The 19,967-nt window shown below is 38.6% G+C and overlaps 1 protein-coding gene across 16 annotated transcripts in view; it reads left to right on the top strand.

Moving 5' to 3' along the window:
• MAGI2 (membrane associated guanylate kinase, WW and PDZ domain containing 2) overlaps positions 1 to 19,967 on the top strand; it is a 773,420-nt gene that overhangs the window by 601,635 nt on the left and 151,818 nt on the right. For 10 of the 16 annotated variants that reach the window (XM_083811053.1, XM_083811055.1, XM_083811064.1 and 7 more), the window contains 3 exons: positions 4,123 to 4,180; positions 11,600 to 11,721; positions 13,182 to 13,364. In XM_083811053.1, coding sequence (XP_083667179.1) covers positions 4,123 to 4,180; positions 11,600 to 11,721; positions 13,182 to 13,364 — 363 coding nt within the window. Of the gene's footprint in view, positions 1 to 4,122; positions 4,181 to 11,599; positions 11,722 to 12,350; positions 12,480 to 13,181; positions 13,365 to 19,967 lie in introns of all 16 variants that reach the window. The other 6 variants (XM_083811051.1, XM_083811061.1, XM_083811062.1 and 3 more) reach the window with 1 other exon arrangement.

Genomic DNA, 19,967 nt, shown 5'->3' on the forward strand with positions numbered 1-19,967 from the left:
TATTTTTTATTTCCTTTTTTCTGAACCCATGACTGTTTTATGATGTTAGATAATCAGTGGTTCCACCCATGCATTTAAAAGTGGGTTCTCCACAGTTTCTCCAATTCATTAAATTTTTACAGACTTTTACACTAGAAAATGGGATTTGCCATTTGCATTCTCAATAGTTCTTTCAGTCCATACTGACTGTTACGATGTTATGCATTATTACTTTTGGGAAAAATAGACCAACAGGTTAATAGTAATTCCTCAAATTATTTCATATTTTCATGAATATTTAAAATAAAATATATCCTCTGCATCTGTGTACTTTATATATTTACAGAAAGGTAATACCTACAAAGATGTTTTTGCAAAACATCTTTATATTTTTAGTTTCATTGTTGAAAAAAGCTCCATCCACTAACTCACTTTGGGAAAGGGATGTATGCATACATATGTATAAGTGTGTCAGTGTACATGCTTGTGTATTTTTGAGTATGTATGGAATTTATTGGTGTCAGTTGCACTTTTCTCTAAGGGAAAGTAATTTTAGATTGCCAGACATGAAAACAACATGAAGTTAATTAGATGAAGAAAGCCTTGCAATATTACATTAAAATAAAATGTGCATATAGTATTTAAAATAATACTTTGTATTTATTCCATGTCATAGGATTTGGTAAAAGCATCATCATATTTTTCATATTAAATCATGAAGAGGAATGCACTAGGAATGAAACTTACTACAGGGGCAGTACAGATTTGTGCATCAGCATCTTTCTTTTTGAATATTTATGAATTACATCTTATGGATTAGTCCCAGGATGTACAGGACTCTATGAGAACCAGTGTAGAGGCAGTTTCCTACAGATTTTACTGAAGTTCTGGGCAGGTCTGGAAACAGGACCACCAAGACTTTCTAATGCTCAGTGACTTGACCATGAGCCAGCAATGTGTCCTTGCAGAAAAGCAGTTCACCAGCCTCCTGGGCAGCAGTCAGCATAACATCGCCAGCAGGTCTAGAGAGGTGATCCTTCCTTTCTGCTCAGCACTGATGAGGCCACAATGGGAGAACCGTGTCTAGTTCTGAGCTCCCCAGTACGAGACATGGACATAATAGAGAGAGTCCAACAAAGGGCCATGAAAATGATGAAGAGGCTGGAGCACGTTTCCTATGAGGAAAGGCTGAGGAAGCTCTTACTGTTCAGCCTTCAGAAGAGAAGGTGCAGGGGAATCCCATCAATATCTATGAGTATCTGAAAGGAGGGTGCAAAGAGGACAGAGCCAGACTCTTTTCAGTGGTGTCCAGTGACATGATAAATTTTAAAGGGCACAAACTGAAATATATTAAATCATTCTTAAATGTAAGAAAAGACTTACTCTGTGAGTAATCAAACACTTGAAGATGTTGTCCAGAGAGGTTGGTGAGGCTTCATCCTTAGATGTATTCAAAAGCCAACTGGACACAGACCTGGGCAACCTGCTCTAGGTGACCCATCCTTCAGCGGAGGGGTTGGACCAGATGACCCCCAGAGGTCCTTTCCTACCTCAACCATTCTGTGATTGTTGCCTGTTTAAATAACTTATGCAGCATTTATTCCTATGAACTGACAATAACAAAGCAACCCCGATGAAAGCAGTTCAGAGTGCAGGTTTGTGAAGATTTCAGTGCTAACAATATTCTGAGCATAATAGAAAAAAGTGAGTATCAATGTTAAGGAAGTCCTTGAACTTTACGTTCCAAATTTGTGGAGTTCCTTACTTTCTTATTTAGCTTTTTACAGCACATCAGTAATTGTCAATTCACATTGTCACTGGAAAAAAAAAAAATATATATATATATATGTCATCCAGGAGCACTTCTTTATGGCCAGTTTAATGGCCATGCTCAGCATGAGTTACATCAGGTCTGGTCTGTCTTGTTTCATACTCTGGTCTGTCTTGTTTCGTACTCTTACTCTTTTATACTCTTACAGTCTCCAAAAAGTGACTTTAAAAGTATAACTGAGTTATAATTCAAAGGAAGAAATATCGAGATAAGGAATTCCAGAATCAAATTTCTTTGTAGAATCTCAGTACCATTCCGTGTATACAGTGGAATATATATCCATACATATATATAATATATATATCCCTGTGACTAGTGGTGTTCCCCAGGGGTCGGTGCTGGGTCCGGTCTTGTTCAACATCTTCATCGACGACCTTGATGAGGGAATAGTGTCTGCCCTCAGCAAGTACGCTGATGACACAAAGCTGGGAGGAGTGGCTGACATGCCAGAAGGCTGTGCTGCCATTCAGCGAGACCTGGACCAGCTGGAGAGATTGGCAGGAAGAAACCAAATGAGGTTTAATAAGAGCAAGTGTAGAGTCCTGCACCTGGGAAGGAACAACCGGACGTATCAGTACAGGCTGGGGCCGACCTGCTGGAGAGGAGCTCTGAGGAGAAGGACCTGGGGGTCCTGGTGGACGACAGGTTGGTCATGAGCCAGCAGTGTGCCCCGGTGGCCAAGAGGGCCAATGGGATCCTGGCGTGCATTAAAAGGAGCATGACCAGCAGGTCAAGGGAGGTGATCCTCCCCCTCTACTCTGCCCTGGTCAGGCCTCACCTGGAGTACTGTGTCCAGTTCTGGGCTCACGAGTACAAAAAAGACAGGGATCTCCTGGAAAGAGTCCAGCGGAGGGCCACAAAGATGACACGGGGCCTGGAGCATCTTCCCTATGAAGAAAGGCTGAGAGACCTGAGTCTGTTCAGCCTGGAGAAGAGAAGACTGAGAGGGGATCTTATCAATGTTTATAAATACCTGAGGTGTGGGAGACAGAGGGATTTGGCCAACCTCTTTTCAGTGGTTTGTGGGGACAGGACAAGGGGTAATGGCCACAAGATAGAGCACAGGAAGTTCCACACCAACATGCGAAAGAACTTCTTCACGGTGAGGGTGACGGAGCACTGGAACAGGCTGCCCAGGGAGGTTGTGGAGTCTCCTGCTCTGGAGATACTCAAGGCCCGTCTGGACGCCTACCTGGGCAACCTGCTCCAGGGAACCTGCTTTGGCAGGGGGGTTGGACCCGATGATCTTTCGAGGTCCCTTCCAACCCCTATGATTCTGTGATTATGTGATTCTATATTGTGCCAGTCCTTAACTGCATAGAAATCAATACCTGTGCCTGATGGGAATGTCCATCTTTTTGCACGTTTCCTCCATCTGGCACTGAGGTTTTTATTCTCTTCATGTTGAGTGAGATATTTGTCGCAACCGTCTGGTGCTTTTTAAACCCTAGGTGAAATTCTGTTGGTGTTGTAATAATTTTAAGTGTTCAGTGTGAGTGATAATAAAATATGTTTATGGATGTACATTCATTTATGCGTGTTTGCTTGTACATTAATACAGATTTACTTTCAAGCTCATTAAATCAACGTATTTAATATTTTAATTGTTAATACCTGAGTGTTTTAGGTGTCTTCTCTATTTCTGTAAAATTCAATTACTTCTAAAGCTGAAAGTTGCTGAAAATATCTTATTTCAGTTTGTGTTTCCGTTTACTTCTATGTACTGTGATGTCCCAGATGCAGAGCTAAGCTTTGCAGCAGCATGCCTTTGGAGGCCATGGAATTGCCATGACAGTAAGATAAATATGACAAATCTCTCAGGAACATTTAGACGTACTTAATATAATTAAAGAGACAGGAGTCAAACTCTTTTCATTTGTTCGAGACCAATTTTTTCTAGGATTCACAGCAATGAAAAAAAAAAAAAGAGCTCAAAAAGCAAAGCACTTGTATTTGTGTGTTTGTGTGTACACCTATTTGAAAAAACAGAATACCCCCTCTTTCTCCAGCAGTGATGTCATACAAGATATGCTACTGTTGTTGGCTGGCACAGCTGTTGGAACAGTGAAGTTGTTCAGTCAAATGTGTTGTTCTCAAGACTGAGATCTTTGTTTGCATGCCAGTTTTCAAGTTACTACTACTTGTGGCCACCATGGAGTGTGTTCAATATTTTGCATTTGATTTGTTGATTTTATCTGAATTCACTATCCAGTTATTTCCCTCAACACCTAGCAAAGATCCACTATTTCACTATCAGAAATCTTAGCATTCTGTAATTCATTTACTGAGACAGATAACTCTTTGTTTTTCAGAGCTTCCATATGGCTGGGAGAAAATTGATGATCCCATTTATGGCACTTATTATGTTGAGTAAGTTCCCAAGTTCAATATTAAGTTGCTGTTAATATGTCATAACCTAATACTAGTATCCTCTGCTGTGCTTAGCTGGCAAGACATGGGTACAATTACTTGACATGTTAAAATGAAAGTATACCAGGAATTCTCAGTCATCAATACAGTTAATGTGGCCAAATGTATCCAGTGTGTCTCAAATCAGTGATTCAGTCATTCAATCACTTTGTTTCTCAAGGGTGTGATTTCATGGTAACAGTCCAGTTGATACTTGTACAAAGATTGTATTCATTTAAGAAATATTGCTGTATAGTCTGTATAAGGTTTGGATATCCAGTGAGGCACAGATCTTGTTAATCAATGAATAAAAGCAAAGCATAATCATTTTAGCTAAGATCCCTTTCTGGGTTGTCCTTCCCTTCTGCAAATCAGATCTTCACTGTTTGTACCAGAAGGCAGGTTATTTATATTCAGCATTGTAAAATTCTTTGTATGTTGTGTTTTATTCTGTACTTAAAAGTGCACCTGAAAATAAGAGAATATATATTTTTTATTTTCACAGCACAATCACTGCTTTCATTTTTCATATTTTATTTTAGTCGTGGAACAGGAAAGAAAGCCATTCTTACTCCTCTTTGCAAAGGGTAGTAGAAAGCTTTTTCTTTTTTGACTGATAGGTAGAACCTGTTCCAGCTAGTTACTACATAAAATAGGTAGATCAGATAGATGATTTTCTAAGCTTTTTAGATTAACACAGTCAATCAGATTTATGTAAAGTGAATGTAGATTGAAATTGTGATACCCTCTCAGAGTGGTCAGTTTTTACTCCCACTCTTCTCTCCTATCAAAGGCCACTCAAAGTATTTAGCAGAGGATTGAAAAAGGCACTCCCCATCTCTGTGCAGATAGCACATTTAAAGACTATTTGCATTGAGAAAGATCTGTCTATTACTTCCTTTTATTATAGAAGAGAGATCTTTACAGAGGATGGTACCTGACCTAAATCTCAGTTTCAGATCCTAACACAAAGCAGTACATTTACTCTAGAGATTTCACACAAAATAGAAAGTATTAGTTTGTGTGTCACATCGTTCTCTTGGTCTCTTGAATCTATACCAACACTTTGCAGGACCACTCTGGACAGATAATGGAGCTGTAGATTTTCCAGACCTCAGAATATGTAGCAGTTAATAGCACAGGGTAGAGCTGGATAGAGAGATCACCAAAGCAACAACAACAAAAAATCTTATTTCAGGAGGGTTAGAAGAGGTAGCTCTAAGATACCCTTTCTTCATTGTTATAACAGTAGCAGCTTGTAAGTGCCCAATCACTTTCCCTAGCCCTCATTCAAAGCAAACAAACAAATGGAAACTGTGTCTGGCCACTGCCCCACTGAGTCCTTCTGTCGCATTCTCCAAATGCCATAGCATCCGCTCTGCTGCTTTTTCCCCCTGTATGGTTCCTTGCCCTCAGGTGAAAAAGCCAGCAGCCCAATCTGTTCTCCTGCTCGGCCCAAGTCAGCTTAGTCAATTCAGATTCCTATTTCTCTCAACCAAAAGGTAAGTTTTTGAACTCCCTAAGTAACGGCATCAAATTACTCTCTTTATGCCTGAGATCTTTTACGATGCCCCAGAGTAGTTAGGGGTTGGAGTTCACGTATCTTTTTGTACTTAATCCTTCCCTGAAGATTTCTGCAAATACAATTATGCAGCTGCTGGGTGTGAGTAAGAGTCTTCTGTCCCGGTGGTTTTCAGTGTATTTTGGTGAGTAACAGGTGTTGTGCAACTTCTGTGTATTAATCTCTTACTGAGCCCCACTTTGTTGTTAGTGCAGCCCAAGGCATTTTGGCTCTGGTGAGGCTCACACTTCCCCTGCATAGTCAAGAAAAGGAGCAAATGTTCATCTCCATTTCATGTCCATCCACAGGTAAACAGACGCAAGGCACCTGGCCCAGATGTTATTATGTGATTATATATTTCAAGGCTGTTACTGCCAAGTTTATTCATCCTACCACAGACAAGATTTGTGAAAAAATATATCAAACTTACTGTAGGCTCAGAGGTTTTTAGAAGTGGAATGGATGTTCACAGGATGGCATTAAAACTGCAGCAGTTCTAAGTTCATAAGGAGTTTTATAGTCAGTAAAATGTAGTTGTACTTTAATTTGCTGTTTGAGCTCAGTAAGTTTGAAACAAAAATTGCTTCCAATTTTTCATTCTAAAAAGTGGCAGTTACACCGTTTTTATTACCAGTATTCAACAGATGAGTTCATTTTTAGCTAGATAAAATCAGATAACAACAAACTCTCTTAATTATATCATAAAAGTGAGTAAACCATGGAAAGCTAGGTTATGAACTTTCACACATTCAAGTCCAGTCCAACTTTATATGCAGGTTTTTAAAGCTGTCAGCAAAAGAAGGGCTTGTACTCCGCTCACTGAAAAATTTGTATCCCATGGGAAATTTGTAAGGAAGAACAATGCAGTTGAGAGATTAAGTTTCACCTTACAAGGGTCAGACGTTCATCTCCAGTATCCCGTGACCAAAGAAGCAGCTAAAATCAAGCAAACGAACAAAACCTCGAAGGCTATCAAAGTTTAAAACGACTTATCACACCATATTTGCAAATTCTGTTATAAAATAAGGTCCCTGGTATAACTTCCTCTCATAAATCAAGCATGAATGTAAGTTCAAGACATTATTAAAATTTTCATTTGCCTTGTTATGCGAATCCAAGCTTGATTTGTAAGGTGTAGACATTTGACACAAATGAGAAGTGTTTGCTATACGTGGGTTAACTTTCATGCGATTTTCTCTTAATTTATAAACTAAGAACTAGCAGCACTTAGCTGTGCAAGGCTACAGAGAGAATGTGGTTATTAGAGTGCATTGGGTCTTTCAGCATTCTAATTGCCAAAAGATTATTTCCCCCTTTAAGGATGATTAACTACAACACAAAGTTCAATTTCCTGACATGGCCTCCTTAATAGAACAGCTAAATTGTCCATACAGGTATTTATTCTGGAAAAATATACCTCCTTCACTTATGATTTCTGACAACACCTGCCACTGCTCAAATAGAAAAACTTCTTTCAGGAGTTTTTTCTTTTTGTAGTTGTTATAAAATAATCATAAATGAAAAAAATATGAATGTAAAGAGGACTGAGTAACAAATTATGCATCAGAATGTCTGTCTTTTAAGCATTCTGATCCTCAAAATTACTTTGGTGGGTTTTAGGCCACAAACTACTAATAAACAACTGTACATTAAAATAGCTGAGAAAATGAATAGGTTAGAATCCTCCTCCTGGTGCATATGCTTAGATGTGCTACCATTGTGGCAGGGCTGAGAATATCATGGCCATCAACTAAAATCTGCATACTTAAATCTACATTAAAGCATGTAAATTTCTACAGAAAGTATATCAATTGTCTTAAGCACATCTAATGTGAAACACCATCATAAAAAAACTTAGCCTGGCCACATTCAGTGACGAGCTGGCAGAATGGTGCCTATGTCTTATGTGATATTTTGTGGTGACCATACCTCCTTGTAACACAAATGTCACGATTTCAACCTTGCAGCTAAATGCAGCCCCAAACCAAATCCTACCACCTAGGAGTTGTCCCCAGCTAGCATACTCTGGGCTAACAAGGGTCAGTAGCATTGACTGCCCCTTCTTCTCTGCAGAGAGATATTCAAGTATTTGGGGGCCAGAAAGCAAACAAAAGGCAGCATGATTCTTCTATATTGTCACTACAGCACTAAAAGAAGTGAGTTTTATTTTTATTTTTGCATTAGTCTTTTATTTTTAATATTTATTTTATAAAATAAATGAAGAAAAGTCGAATCAGGAACAAACAAAAAAAAAAAAGAAAAGAAAATGGTAATGGTAGAAAAAACAACATTTAGATAGCAACATCTTTCTCAGTTTTCTCCAGATCTGTCTTATTAAAAAAAAGAAAAAAAGTTTCTGCAATTTCTTGAGAAGTCTTATCTCACTGATGTGTATTAGGTGTACTCCAAGAGTGCCTACCTCTGGGATCACATGCAGCCCTCTGTTTTCATTATGGACTTCAGTTAGGAGAAGAGGGGAGATGGAATGTTTAGGTAAGAAGAGCACTAGACAGCATCAGAAGAGAAACTTTAGGTATTTAGAAAATTTTCAAGCGAAGAAAGAAATGCTCACTGAATTACATACTGTGGGTAATGAGCTATACATCTTTTGGATCACATCTAAAATCTATTTTAAACACCAAAGCACTTATTTGTAACCATCTCTAAAACTGACATTTAGATTGTCTTATTAAGGCCTAGGTTAGTAATACCTATTTTGTATGCAGTTGAAGGAGCTAGATGAAAGGCTAGAATGTCCTTTCAAGGGAACTACTTAGCTTAATAACTTCGTTCTCAGCTAAACTCATCAGTAGCAATTTTTCTGATTTAGCCGTGGAGCTGTAGAATGCTTAAAATTGCTTGATTGGGAGGTGCTTCTTGTCTCATCGGTCTAGGAGCATAAATCCAGTGTAACTGACTGATAAAAAGGACCGATTTTCTATATAATTTTCTTTTCTCTAACTCCTTTTGGACTTAATATTTAATGTAGTTGTATGAGTTTGTTGGAATTTTCACATTGTGCTTTTGAACTGGCACTACTATAAAACAGTCAAAATATAGGAATCAATTGGAGTTAAGAATTATTAAGATTGCATTGACACCCTGAGGTGCCTCATATCTCTGTTAGTCTTCCTGTCTGATATGTTAGGACAAAAAGGCCACTTTCAAGATAGCCATTAGTGAAGACATTTCTGTCTAAATAAACTATACTGCAACTTAAACTGCAACTAGAAACTGCTAAGAGGGAGCTGATAAGAGATTCTAGCTGTCATGTCAGTACCACAGGATGTTCCATGAGCTATGGCCACATCCTGTATTGGCTAAAATCCCTCTTTTTTTAATCAAAGAACCGCATGTAAGTTGTAATATAGGGCACTGAGATGTGCCCTGCAGTTACAGTAAGGCACTAAGAATATTCCAAGGTCCTAAATGCAGATATGTAGTGTGATCTGAAATAGCCATTATGTCTGCATTATATTGGACAAAAGCTATGGGATACCCATGCTCTTCTGGAAGGGCAGCTGAGAGCTGGGGTAAGACACTTTAAAGCCTCTAAAATAGTGCCTGATCCCTTTGTTTTGGCAACTAACTCAACATACTATGTAGCAAACCTGTTTTCAACGTTATCAAATGCCATCATAAAACAAGCTAGACATTTTACCCCATATCTTCTATTGGAAGCTGTTTCATAATTTCACACTTCTGCTTGTAAGAAGACTACAGATTTCAAGACTGAAATCCTGACACCTTTAATATATTCTACTATTTACTTCCAAATATTTTCATAGAATGAAATCATATATCAGCATTCATTCCACTTAAATAAAAAATCAAAATTCCTTTGGTGCTTTATCGTAGGATACTCTCTTTCACTGGTCTTCATGTAAAACCTTTGCTGTGGATTCATTTTATTTGATTGGGTGATCAGAACTTTATCTAGTATTTCACATGACATTTCACATGTTCCTTTTTTAATGGCAAAGAAAACTAAATAGTACTTCCTTTATAGTACAGGAATACGTCACATGATAGGTAGTAGCACGAATACTGCCTTTTTCAGGCCTGTATCGGTAGTTCATAACTGCCCTATGATCATTTAATGCATGTAAGTCTTGTCTTCCTCCTTTTCTAACTGATGAAGTTTCTCTCCCTTCCAACATACATTTCTAGGTTTGCAATAGACAAAAGTGATGAAGACCCTGACAATTACAGCATGGTTTAAAGACTAGGAAAGCAAAGCCTGCGATCTTAAACAGCCAGTCTGAAGAAGGAAAGAAACAAAAGGAATCTTCTCTTTCTGCAGCATATAATAAAATTTATAAAGCTATTAATCAAAATTTTAGAGTACAGGAGAGTGAGTTAGCAACCACTTGAATGAGACATAGCCACGTTAACAAAATAGCAACTCCAGATTTTATCACATATTTTCCCTGTCATTAAATCAAATATACTTTTACATGACCAAAAATCTTTTCATTGCAGGAATCCTTGTTTTCCAAGTGTATTACACTCTCATAGGACTTACTGCTTTCTCTCAACTCCTTCTTAGAGGCAATTCTACTTATTTTGTTTGAAGCAGTGTTAGGATCTAAATCCTGAGGGACCTGAAAAGTGCTTAATGTTTGGGCATAAAAGGTTGTTTCAATATAAATAGAAGGAATTCAACCCCGTTTAGGATCTCAGTTTCAAAAGTTCCTAGGTCACCTCTCCAAGTGCTTAAAGCCCAGGATCAGGATTGAATTTTCAGAAAAACTCAATATAGAGTAACTCAGTAAGAACAAATAAGGAGAGACATGTTTGAGAACTTACCTTTTTTACGTATGTATTTATTTCCCTGGGACAACATTTGCAGCATAAAACCCTTTTTCTCAACTGTGATACTGTTGTGATCCTATCTTGTGGAGTTGTTCAGTGCCACCTATAAATCGTTTTGCCTTCTTCAAAAAAAGTGTGGAAAATGTCAAGGGATTGTAGAATTTCTTATTGATTGGTAAAATGTATGCTTTAAATTAAAGAATTGAAATCTAAGGTATGATTACGGTAAGTAGTTAAGATAGTATTTCTAAACAAAATGCAGAAAATTAGTGGTGTAATGACAGAGATGTGCTAATTGACCAGCTATAGGAAACGTAATATATCAAGAAAAAAAAAAAGTCTACAGCATTAACTTCTCTTGTAGTTCATTGTTTATATGTATAGTTCTAATCTACCATCTGACTTAGTTTCTACAACATCCCATTTTTTTTCTGTACAGGTTAGCAGATATATAACATAGAATTAAAAATAATTCATTTTCAGTCACTTTCCTGTGCTACATACATTTCCTTTTTAAGCAGTGATCATTAAAACACTCATTAAAAGCCTGTGTCAGGCTTTACATTTTCTGTAAGTGATTAAGTAATTTTATTTGCAGCTAATCAATAATACTGAAAAAAAAATTGGTTCAGTCCCCTTGAATCATGCACAGAACAATGTTTGTACTAAAGACATGAAAAACTGTTGTTGTAGCATGCTTCAGCAATACTGCAATTTAATATGCAGTCCCATAGATCAAAACCATTTGCCTGTAGCAGAGTTCAACATATTGAAATGATAGGGCACTTTCCAGTGCTGTTCATTATGTGATGCGCATAGATGGTGCATTTCTCATCCCCACCAAAATTATATGGAGTATAAGGGACATGCTCAGGCCCATTGGGGTTTCATGACTGTTTCGCTATCTAACCACATGCACCTAAGTCACATACAACATCCTACTGTGAAAATAATCATTTTCCCCAGCTGAACCCAATTTTTAATCAAAACCAAATTTTTTCCAGCCACATAAATAGAAGAACACAATTTGAAAACCCTGTCCTAGAAGCAAAAAGGAAGCTACAGCAGCATAACATGCCCAACGCAGAACTTGGAACAAAGCCTATGCAGGCCCAAGGTTTCCGAGGTACAGTACCGTGTCAGCCTATCTTAGTTAAGATGAAAGATCCTGCTCTCCTGCTTATATGACAATGATTTTGTCCTAGTCTGATGGACATAATAGTGTTGCCAGTCCTCACAATGTTATCACCTACCTCCTAGCTTTTTTCTCCTCTAAAAGTTCCAACTCCTGGAGCTGTGGGACTCAGGAGCCACCTAAAAAAACTCTAACCTCCAGAGTTGCAGATAAAAGTGACAAGTTGACCCTAGTGTTTCCTAAAGGCTGAGAAACAGAAAGCACAATAAAAGCCCCAAAGTAATTTTCTAAATAAACTCATAACTTCTATTCTTGGGAATGTGTGACTCTCTCTTGAGCACCCAAGGTTGGCAACACTGAAATAATTAATTGTACTTTCTTTAAATTACCGCTAATTGATGTTTGGTATGTTTCTAAGCTAGCTCATCTAGAAAGCATCAATTAAGTTAAAAGCCTCAGGCACTGTGTTATAGGAGTTTACAAGAATACAGCCTCTTGGTAATGTGAAAATTAATGTGCTTACAATGAGCTGTGTAAGCAGCAGACAGTACTGGTAGAGACGAATGAACTTAAACATAAGGCTACAGCCAGAGAATGAGGCTTCTTCTCCTTTGTGACAGTAGACAGCTCCTCATCAACCCTGCCTAGGCCCAAACTCGCCCACGCGCACCCCGCTCCGCAGCGGTCCCGCAGTGTGAACGATCTGTCCCAGTGCCAGCGTGGCCCCACCGGGACATGCGGGCTGTACGGTATGTCCCACCATCCCCACCAGACCACTGCCGACCTAGCAAGATAAGTGGAAGCCACCACCTTTGCACCTTCCTCCTACCCTTCCTCACAAAGCGAAGCATGGGAACGAGGCACCAGGAGCCCCTGGCAACCTGCACTGTACACGGGGGCACTTGGCAAGGGGATGCGAAGGTGGCACCACCATCACAGCGGCCAGATGAGGCATGGAATCGCACGTGCTTGGAGAGAAAAGATAGCTAATATTTAGCACCGGCTTTAAACACATGGCATGACATATACAGGGGATATTTCTCTTATTGCGGGTGGGAGGGAAATTGTGCAGAATGTATTACTTTGTAGACAAAGCTGAATTTATAGGTTAGGAAAGAGGTTTTAAGATTACCTCACATATCATTTTTACTGTTGTAATTATTTTAGCTACACAATATCCACTTCTAAATGTATTTCCAATATGAAAGAATATTTATAACTCCCTACTTGTGGCAGATCTGCCATAGATAAAAAGCCTTTTTAAGCTTTGTATTAAAATAAAAACTCACTAATATATATATATATATTTTTTTCTGGAATGCCTGCACTCTTTATTTCCTCTGTTTTCATACATTGTCACCTACTGCCAGCTGATATTGTTATCTGCTGTCCCTGCTGTGTTGGGACTAGATCAGAATTTTTGTCTTTCTTGTTTGTGTTGACTGATATAGAAAAACCACTCTTCACCCGTGATGCATCACAGCTGAAGGGGACTTTCCTCAGCACAACTCTTAAGAAAAGCAACATGGGTTTTGGATTTACCATCATTGGTGGGGATGAGCCAGATGAGTTTCTTCAGGTGAAGAGTGTAATTCCTGATGGGCCTGCAGCACAAGATGGGAAAATGGAAACAGGTAATTAAAATGGTTCCTCTGTTCTTTCATATAAGTAGAACGAGTCATAGATTTCTGAACTCACTCTATAAATGTATACATTTTTCCATATCAATTTCTACTTAAATGCCTTATCTTTCTAATAAAGAAAGATAAACCTCTTAGATAGGAATTCCTCATTCCTGTCTAATATTGCCAAGTAGCTGATTTTTCCAATTTTTCAGTATTTTAAGGGGAAAAAAGATATCTCGGTTTTCCTACATGAAAATAGACTGAGAAGAAGTCTCATTCTACTACATAGAAATTATCTGTGACGTTCATTAGTTGATAGGCTGTTTATTCAAGGGGAAATTGTGAATGGAGAGAAAAAGAGACAGGCAGAGAGAGCACAGACTACTAAGGGAAAATTTCTGCCTTTAGAAAAGATAGTTTAGCAAAGCAAGTCAAGTCTGATCAAACTTTGTTTTCATTAGAACATCAAAACAAGGGTTTTCAGTGTGACATATGGAGACGTAGGCATCTGTGGACTACTAATAAGGAATCTGTGAAAACGAACAAAATAAATGAAACTACTTCAGAAGAGATCTAAAGATACTGGATCACTGCTGAAAGTTTAGAAAATGTTGAAGGATGGAGATCCCACAGCGTATGTGATCTCTTGTCCTGATACTTAACCACTTCTATGGTGAAGATTTTTCATCTTCATATCTGACTTGGATCTCCACTGGTGCAAACGATTACAGGTGACTGCCATCCTGTGTCCATACAGCCCCGTCACTGTGCACCACCTCTCTCCTTGTTCCCCGGATTGCTCATTGGTCCCAGGGCACATACATAATTTTCCTTCTATTTCTCACCAAGACAATACAGAAGAAATACTGGTTTGGTATTTATGTTACCTCTGCAGAAAACACAGTTCGTGGTAGCCAGAGTCACTGTGAAGATGCAGAGAATTTCCTAGTCTGAGGCAGATCACTGTGGATGGAGCAAAGCAGCAGAGAAGGATCCTTTTCCCATGTTACAGTACAGGGAGCAAATATGTAAACACAAAAAAAATAAATGATATTGGTGGAATAGTATCTAGTGATTCTTCTGGAAATTTCCTTTTATTCTTTCTTCTGTTGCTGCAGAGGAATGATCCAGATTGTTGTATGTTGGAATAAACCCTTAACGTTAGCTCATTCTGTAGGAATCTCCAGGACTTTGCAAGTAGGAAGTGTGAAGCTTGTGAAAAGTATTATTTTTAAAACTCTATAATTTCTCCAAAGTCTTATATTACAGTTGGCATGATGTTTCTAATGCCAAAGAGATTAATAAATAATTTATATTTTAAAAAGTCAAAAAGAATTAGAACATAGATTTATTTATTTTTTTAGGAAAAAAAATGAAATGAAATGAAATGAAATAAAATAAAATAAAATAAAATAAATAAAAGGCTATCAGCTATTTAATTCTCAATGTTTCTTGCTATTTTAAGTTTAAGATACAACTTGGTTGCCTAGGGCAAAATTAAAGTAGCTGATAAATGAATAAACAATATAACAGACTTCCTGAATTTCAGGAGATTTTAGTAACATGAACTTCATATTTCCTAATATTTTCATATTACCTAATATGATGCATGGGAGATTTTCCCCGTTTTTCATGGTTTAGCATTCTCAGATCCAGCACTCAAATACAACTATTTGTAAAACCATCTAAAGTGTGGGCTAGTTATGGGGGAACTTGTTCATATGGATTTCTTTACTCTGGAAAAGAGTGCCCTTACAACTTATTTAAATTTAGATGTTGAAATTCATCATAGGTGTCACTGATGTTGATTACTGCAACTACAGATTGTGATGGGGACATATAGAAAAAAAAAGTCCTTTAAAATGCATAGATATAAAACTGATTATTTTTTTCCTGAGGCAATTAATTCAACTAAATTAAGAATCCATGACAGAAATATACATTCAAATATATAACTCTATAATTGAGCCCGATATCTTAGAATAAATTCTGGACTCAAATGTCTTCATTTTTGTGAAGATTGACAGAATTCTGATGTAAAGTAATTGGAGAACCTTGGGCTAATGATTGTGGCGTCTAACGTGGTTTCTATGAATATTTGAAGCGATTTCTAAAAATGATAATAGTAAATGGAGAAAAGATATCTGAGGTGAGAATATTTATAAAAGTGCTGTTCAGCAAAGTGATTGCATTTCCTGATACCCAATCCATTTCACACTTTCTAAAGTATGGTTTCTAATAATCTGGAGATATCAAAGTGCAGGTGTTTTGTTGATAAAGGTCTTTAAATCATATGTTTCACAACTATTTGAGCTTACACATGTACCTTTTGTTTGTTAGGTAGGCATCGTTAGATGATGAACAAAGCTTTTAAAATAGTTTTCATTTATTCTTTTGAGATGAACTGCATGTTGTTGTGCAATTTATGTTCACTGCAGCTATGATCACAGTCATAGGAGGCTTTAATAAGCAATCAAAATATCATATTATATCAGTAGGGTATCATAGTTGAAAGCTTGAGCACAATGACACTATGATCTGTGAAGCAACATGGGTGTAAGATGGTGTTCCCATCTGTGATATAACTGAAGATTTTCCCCTGTAAGATTTTTTTTGACCAACTGCGTAACAAAATGCTAGGGTTTGAGATATGCATTGGACATGGGGAAAAAAAAAGGGAAGGGTGAATCTATGTAAGACTCATGGTCACCCTTTTAACCAGATCACAACACAGTGGTTTTACCAGCAGGCAGGTTTCAAAACAAAACAATTTTGGATTTCATTTCTTTGAACATGGAAGCTGCTGCCTGACAGAGACTTGGTATCACTGTGCTGTTGGGTTTTTATCAGAAATGTCAGGAAACTTGCTATCTGCTAAGGAATGCTGAGGAAGTGAGGAATCTGAGTTCTGACTCTTTTTTTTTTTTTTTTTTTTTTTTACATTTAGCAAGATTTTTTTTACATTTAGCAATAAAGATATTGCTATCCTTGCTTTCTTCCCACACCTTTGTTAAAGGTTATTGTTCCACCAGTAATGGAAGTAACAGCAATGTCAATGTGCTGGTTCCTCAGCCACTGCTATTCACAGTCTTTGTCCTAAAGCACCCTCAGCAGATATTTGTGTTAATGCCACTCCGTGGTTGGCACTACCAGAGAAACTGGTATATATTTTATTTCTGACATGCTTCTCTTGAGACTGTTAACTTCCCTGAAAGCATGAAGTGGAGTGCAATATTGGTATCACTTTCACCCCATGTCTGCTGTATCCAAGATAAGCTCTCACACTGTGCTCATTAAAAGATAAAAATGGGGATAATGGGAAATTAGGAAGTCTTCAGTTTGGCTTGAATATTTTCATCCAGTTTGATTAGTCCTAGCAGGTGCTGAAAGACTGTGTTGTCCTATAAAGGGGCTTTCAGCATGTATGACCATGCTGCCTCCGTATCATCAAAAAGATAGCATTACATCTTCATGATGCACAGTATAAATGTCTCCCAGATTTTTACTGTGACTTTCTTTGTTAGTATGACCACTAAGTGATTTTATATGTAGACTGAGTGATTTGTATTTCATAGAGTCCTAGAATCATAGAATGGTTTGGGTTGGAAGGAACCTTAAAGATCACTCAGTTGCAGCTACCCTGCCATGGGCAGGGACACCTCCCACCAGATCCGATTGCCCAAAGCCCCATCCAGCCTGGCCTTGAACACTTCCAGGGATGGGGCATCCACAGCTTCTCTGGGCAACCTGGTCCACTGCTTCACCACCCTCAAAGTAAAGAATTTCTTCCTAATGTCTGTTTTAAATCTACCTTTTTTTTTTTTTTTTTTTGATTCAAGCCATTCCCCCTTGTCTTACCTTTGTACTCCCTGACAAAGAGTTACATTGTTTTGTTTTGTTTCAGTCTTTTTCTTTTTCTTTGTTCACATCCAAATTGTACCAATTAATTTTACCAGCCTGGTGTGTCACTGGAAGTGCTCTCCTTCATTACCTTGCCTGGTAAAGTTGAATCACGTGCTGAAGGTCTGGTGCTTCTTTGTTGCGTATGTGGGAACAGCTCTAAATAAACACAAGTGCTGAAAGATTTCATGTAGCTCCTGTTTCCAGAGAAACCAATTTCCTGTTGTCTGGGCATGTTCAAAAAGGGTAGGTCAATTGTAAACTAAGCATAAACCTTACTGCCGCTTTGTGCTGAGTAAACAAATAAGAAAAAAACAAGTTATGATGGAAAAGCTAATTGCGATAACAAAGTCTTAAAGCAAATTCTTTAACAATGAGATTGGTGAATGGGTGAGATGGTTTCTCCAGGGATAAAGGCAGAAGCTTATGGGAACGTTCTCACTTTTCTGAGTTTTTCAGTTTCTCTGATTAATTTTCTCCTTTTTTTTTTTTTCCTTCTTTTCTCCTCTACACAGCTATATGAATCTTTTTGCTTGGTTAGTTGCTTTTTGCTCGGTTAGTTGTTTTTGTTTTTTTTTTCCCTCTGTCTCTCTCTCTTTTGTTAGTAGTGGATTTTTTGTTTGATTTGGAGATATGCCTTGGGAACTTAAATGTTCATACATTGCTCATTTTTCCTTTCAACTTAGGAAGCAAAACATCTGAAAAGACGTTACTAGTATGTGTATTTTCCTTGGGACTTAGATTTATCAGCTTTATCTTGCTTTTATCTACTTATGAACAATAATAATCAACTAAAATCATCTCACAAGGTAGATGCCCTTGGAAAGGAAAGATGGTAAAAGACTGCTGAGACTCCTCAGAAGAGAGACAGGCAGCAAAAGTTAAGCCAAATCTGTTAGCATTATTTTGGTTTTTTATTGTAGACCTGTTGTGCATTCTGCACAGCATATGGACTGTAAGTCATGTAACTCACATCCGTCCTCTTTTGGCCATGTTTTTCCACTTGCACATTCCCATAAATATCCTGTTGGTTATCCTTTGTGATTCTCTTTTTTTTCTTAATGGTTCGTCTTGGATCTTTGTTCACTTCTTCGGATTTTGTTGTTTCTAGACATTGCACATTTTCATCTGGAAAAGTGGTTCCTTCATGTTCTGGACGTATTTGAGAACCTAATTTAAGATTCCTATGAATTTCATTGATGGCTTTAACTATGGAAGCCGCACAATTGATTTTGGTTTTTGGCTGGGTCAATGGTTCTCTCATCTGCGGCTCCTGATGCTTAGGGAGCATCTGGACCACACAGCCTTCACTTGTTTGAGCCTTCTGAACTGGCAGACCAGCTCCTTGGTGACGTGGCCTTCTTACAGCATCTTGGTGATTTTTGATGATCGTGTTTATGGCCTTGATTTTGGAAGTAGCACAAGGCATTGTACTTTTTGGTTGGTGCAATGCTTCCTTCATCTGCACCCCTTGAAATGGCTGGTCTGGATAGCCTTTTTCACACTTGTTTTCTCTTCTCAAGCAGACAGTTTCTGTGCATCTGGGAAACTAGTGAGAGAAAATACACATGTTTAGAGACCAGAAACAAGGAAAGCCTTCAGCAGTATAGACAGAGATGCTGGCCGGTTAGGCTTAGTGCTGAATCAGAGTCATTCTGTTGCCAGATTCACACCCTGACTGATGAGAATTTCTCTGGCTTAGTTTACAGTAGGAGAAAGGTGCATGTTTCCTGTGCCCTGAAGTTCTAGTGCAGAGACCTTTGTCTTTTGAGCATTGTACCAAGCCAGCATAATTCCTCTGTTTCCTGATAAGATGGTTGAGCTCCAACTTCTAGCTAGGATTTTCAGAGATGGTGAAAATATGCTTTGTGTCCTTTAGTATTTCTGTGACTTCTCCCACCTTCCTTTTGGGAGACATCGAGGGGATGTGAGTTAGAAGCTACTGGTGGGAGACAGATAAGGTTTTAAGGGAGCACAAAGGATATGAAGAGGCAGCAGATTGGAAGGGGGTGCTGTTCTGGCAGTAGGGTTCTCCAGAATGCTCTAGGGTAAATTTCTGTGGCGCTGCAGGTTATGAGTTGTGAATTCATGTGCTGCTTAGCTGGTAGTTCAGCACACCATCGTGCTTGGCAGTATCTTGCACTTTCCATGTGCTGTGGTCTCCTTGCAAAACAAGGTTATTTGGCATAGTTGCACATGCTTTCCTCATGTTTCCAAAAGCATTAGAACCACAAGTGGGATATTGTGGGAATCATTTTCAACTGCAGAACCTTCCTGCACTCACCTTCCTGCCACCCAGGTTCTCAAAGTGGCTCTTCAGCTCCTTCACGGTGATGGAGAAGGGCTCAATCTGGCAAGCGCCACCCAGGGGCTCCTCCTTGAGCATGTCTGCCCTCCCGCCGTCTGCTGGGCCTTTCTCCACGTCGCTGCCACAGCTGCTTTTCACTGTTGCCGGGGACCGTGGGGCTGGTGGGCGTTGGAGCTCCAGGCTGGGTCTCAGAGCACTTGCAGACTCCCATCTCTCCTTGAGGAGCTTCACAGAACCGTTTTGCGGGGTCGAGTCGGACAGCTCCATCGTGCCCTGCCAATGCAGTAGGTACATGATGACGTAGCTTGTACTTCAGACTGAGCTTCTCTCTGCAGTGTTGGGTTGTTTGGACTTTTTCTTTGTGTGCTTGCTTTGTTTTGAGACAAATATTTAACCAGGATTTG

The sequence above is a fragment of the Anser anser genome (assembly GCF_964211835.1).
Source record: "Anser anser genome assembly, chromosome: 1".
Lineage (NCBI taxonomy): Eukaryota > Metazoa > Chordata > Aves > Anseriformes > Anatidae > Anser > Anser anser.